The 3,623-nt window shown below is 42.7% G+C and overlaps 1 protein-coding gene across 1 annotated transcript in view; it reads right to left on the bottom strand.

Moving 5' to 3' along the window:
* The window catches only part of ARID4B (AT-rich interaction domain 4B), a 136,720-nt gene extending 134,323 nt beyond the window's left edge, over positions 1–2,397 (bottom strand). The window contains exon 1 of the mRNA XM_007938506.2: positions 2,344–2,397. Coding sequence (XP_007936697.1) covers positions 2,344–2,397 — 54 coding nt within the window. The remainder of the gene's footprint in view (positions 1–2,343) is intronic.
* Between the last annotated feature and the right edge of the window lie 1,226 nt (positions 2,398–3,623).

Here is a 3,623-nt window from a genome sequence, read left to right as displayed (position 1 = left end):
TTGGATGGTGTACCAGTTGCTAGGACTAATTGTTTCCGTGAATTTTGGTTTTCTTCATTCTTCTTTGCTCTGGACGAGGAGAGACCCATCATTGCATCTAGATGGCAGCTTGCTAGCTTCTAAGATCCCAGTTGCTACTTGCCAAAGTAGGAGGTGGAACAATGTTTTGTATAGTGTGTTATGCCAATTGGGCTTGATGTCCCCTGCAGCTATGGTCAGAAGCCCGCAGGTTCAACTACTCGGTCCTTCTGGTTAGCTGGCTGTGACCAAGCAGTGACCACAACCTTGTAATTTGGGTTTTTGTTTGTTTGTTTACTGTTAGTTTTCAGATTTGAAGGAATTATTCATTTAATTGCTCAAATTTATCAGCATAAACTCACTAATAGTATGTTTTTATCCTAATACACATAAACCAAAAAGGTGCTCTGGTGGCGTAGTACCTAAGGCATTTGACTACTAACCAGAAAGCTGGTGGTTCAAACCCACCAGCCACTCCTCGGAAGGAAAGTTGGGCAATCTACTTCTGTAGTGATACCGCCTGGGAAACCCAAAGAGGGGTCACTATGAGTCAGCTCTGACTCGAGGGCAGTGGGTGGGTTTTATAAACCAAAAACACTGCCATTGAGTTGAATCCAACGCATAGCGACCCCTGCTCTTTGGGTTCCCAATAAGGTACATCTCTATGGAAGTAGACTGCCCAGTCTGCCTTCCAAGGAGTGGCTGGTAGGTGTGAGCCATCAACCTGATTAGCAGTCAAATGCCTTAGGCAATACACCATCAACACTCCTATAATATCTATAGGACCTATTAAATCACTTCTCTTATTCACAGACTGTCCTGGAAGAGTGCAGCCAGAATGCGCCCTGGAAGCGAGAATGGCCAGACTTCGTCTCACCTACTTTGGTCATGTTTTAAGAAGAGACGATTCCCTGGAGAAGGATATCATGCTTGGTAAAGTGGAAGGTCAACGAAAGAGGGAAAGGCCCTCAACAAGATGGACTGACACAGTGGCTGCTGTGAACAATGGATTCAGGTATAGCAGGGATCGTGAAGCTGGCACAGGAACGGGCAGTGTTTCATCTGCTGTATATAGGGTCGCTATGAGCTGGAGATGACTCGACGGTACCTAACAATAACTCTTTTGTGATAATGGTAATTTGTGTTTTCATTCTTTCTTTTTTCACGATCAGTCAGCCTATGAAATTTCTCAATATTACTGATCTTTTAAAGAACCAGATTTTGGTATCCAAGATTTTCTCTCTTCGATTAGTATTTCATTGAAATTATTGAACTGGTGAACAGAAGAATTTCATCTCTTAACTTTAACGTTTCTTTTCTTCTGATAATGTTGGGTTTAGTTTGCTCTCATTTTTCAAATTCTGTCTTTTATTTATTTATTTGTTTGTCTGTTTGTTTGTCTGTCATTTGGGTGAAAGATTACAGAGCAAATTTATTTTCCATACAGCAGTTCACACAAATTTTGTCATGATATTGACTGCAATTCCCACAATTTAACAGCTCCCTTCCCACTTTCTCCTGGTAGTTACCTCTTCACTGAGTCCTTCCCTCTCATGCACTCCCAACCCCTCGAGCTGTCCCCTGTAAAAACACTGCCCTTCAGGTCTCCCATGATGGATCACTCCAAGGAGTCTATCTACCTGATATAAATGTTCACCCCATATTCCTATCTATTGTTAGGCCGGATGCCACAGGAGTGAGTTCAATTCCAGACCTGAAGGGTGCCTATGGGCCATAGTCTCAGAGGTCTTACCAGGCTCTACAAGACCAACAAACCTGGTCTGATTTATTTATTTACTTTATGGAATTGAATTTTGTTCCACATTGTTCTCCCACTTTATCCAGCATCTCCTGCACCAAACCCTTCCAAGTAGTTGACAGTGGTAGCCAGGGACCATCTAGTTCTCCTGGTTTCATGGTCATATAGGCTATACCACGGTCTACCAGTCCCTTGGAGTAATTGTCTTCACGCATCTTTGGTTTTCTTCATTTTCCTTTGCTCTGGACAAGGAGAGACTACTCGTTGCATGTAGATTGCCGCATGCAAGCTTTTAACATCTCAGTAACTACTCACCATAGTAGTATGGAGAATAATGTTTTTGTGTAGTATATTATACCGACTGAGCTGACCATCACCTGCAACCATGGTCCTGGGCCAACAAGTCCAACTATTCGCTCCCTCTGGCCAAAAAGCCACCTCAACATTGCCCTGACAGCTCAACTATGTACCTAGACATTCTTCCAGTGCATACAAATACACATGTAGAAACATTTGAACTAATTCTATACCTGGTCATAGGCACACTTCCCCCTGCCTAGACATACCTTATCATTCAGCTTGTCCATCCATTGATCCACCTGTTTATCAATGCTTGCCATGACGAACAATGCAGTACTGTACATGCAAAGGGTTCATCTTTGTTGTATGTACCATTCACGTACCTCTCTGTCTTCCTCCTCTTCAATGCCATCATGTGGATCATTCATATTTAGCACAATGCCCTTCCCTTCACCCAGCCATTACTTGTCTCTATCTATCAAGCAGTGTTTCCCTCTTCTTCTCTCCTATGCCTGGTAACCAACAAAGTTTCCTTTCATATATAAACCATTCCTTGACCTTTTATAATAATAAACAAATACTGTATTTTTTCTTCTGTCGCTGACTTATTTCACTCAGCATAATATTCTCCACGTTTATCCCTTTGTTTTGTACATTATTCTTTAGTGTTGCACAGTATACCATTCCGTGTATGTACCATAGTTTGGTTATCCATTCTTCTCCTGACAGGCACCTAGGTTATTTCCATCTTTTTTCCTATTGTGAATAGTACTGAGATGAACATGCTGTTGTTGTTAGGTGCCGTTTTGTCATCTCCGACTCATAGCAACCCTGTGCCAGCAGAATGACATCCCCTCCAGTCCCAAGCCAGCTCCATGATTCTTGCTATACTTGAGCCCATCGCCACTGCCACTGTGTCAATCCATCTCATTGGGGAACTTCCCTTCTTTTATCGACCGCTACCTTACCAAGCATGACATCCCTCTCCAGGGAATGGTCCCCTCTGCCAACATGACCAAAGTATGTGAGATGAAGTTTGGCCATTCTTGCCTCTAAGGAGCATTCTGGCTGCACTTCCTCCAGGACAGACCTGTTAGTTCTTTTAGCAGTCCTTGGTACTTTCAGCATTCTTTGTCAACACCATACCTCAAAAACATCAAGTCTTCTTCGGTCTTCCTTATTTATTGTCCAGTTCTCACATGCATATGAGGCGATTGAAAATACATGGCTTGTGTCAGGTGCACTGTAGTCGTCAAGGACACATCTTTGCTCTTCAGCACTTGAAAGAGGTCCTTTGAAGCCGATGTGACCAGTGCTATGAGTCGTCTAATGTCCTGACTGCTGCTTCCATTGGTGTCAATTGTAGAAACAAGTAATGTGAAGTGAAGATGAACATGGCTGTGCATGTATCTGTCTTGTCCTGGCTCTCACTTCTTTAGGCTATATACCTAGTAACAGGATTGCTGGATCAAATGGTATTTCTAATTCCAACTTTTAAAGGAAATGTCATACTGATTTGCACAGTAGTTGTCCCATTCTACACTCC

This window comes from Orycteropus afer, unplaced genomic scaffold (genome assembly GCF_000298275.1).
Source record: "Orycteropus afer afer isolate SDZICR_OR568_19922 unplaced genomic scaffold, OryAfe1.0 scaffold00050, whole genome shotgun sequence".
NCBI lineage: Eukaryota > Metazoa > Chordata > Mammalia > Tubulidentata > Orycteropodidae > Orycteropus > Orycteropus afer.
The sequence above is the reverse complement of the archived record's forward strand: the minus strand, read 5'-3'. Positions and strand labels throughout refer to the sequence as shown.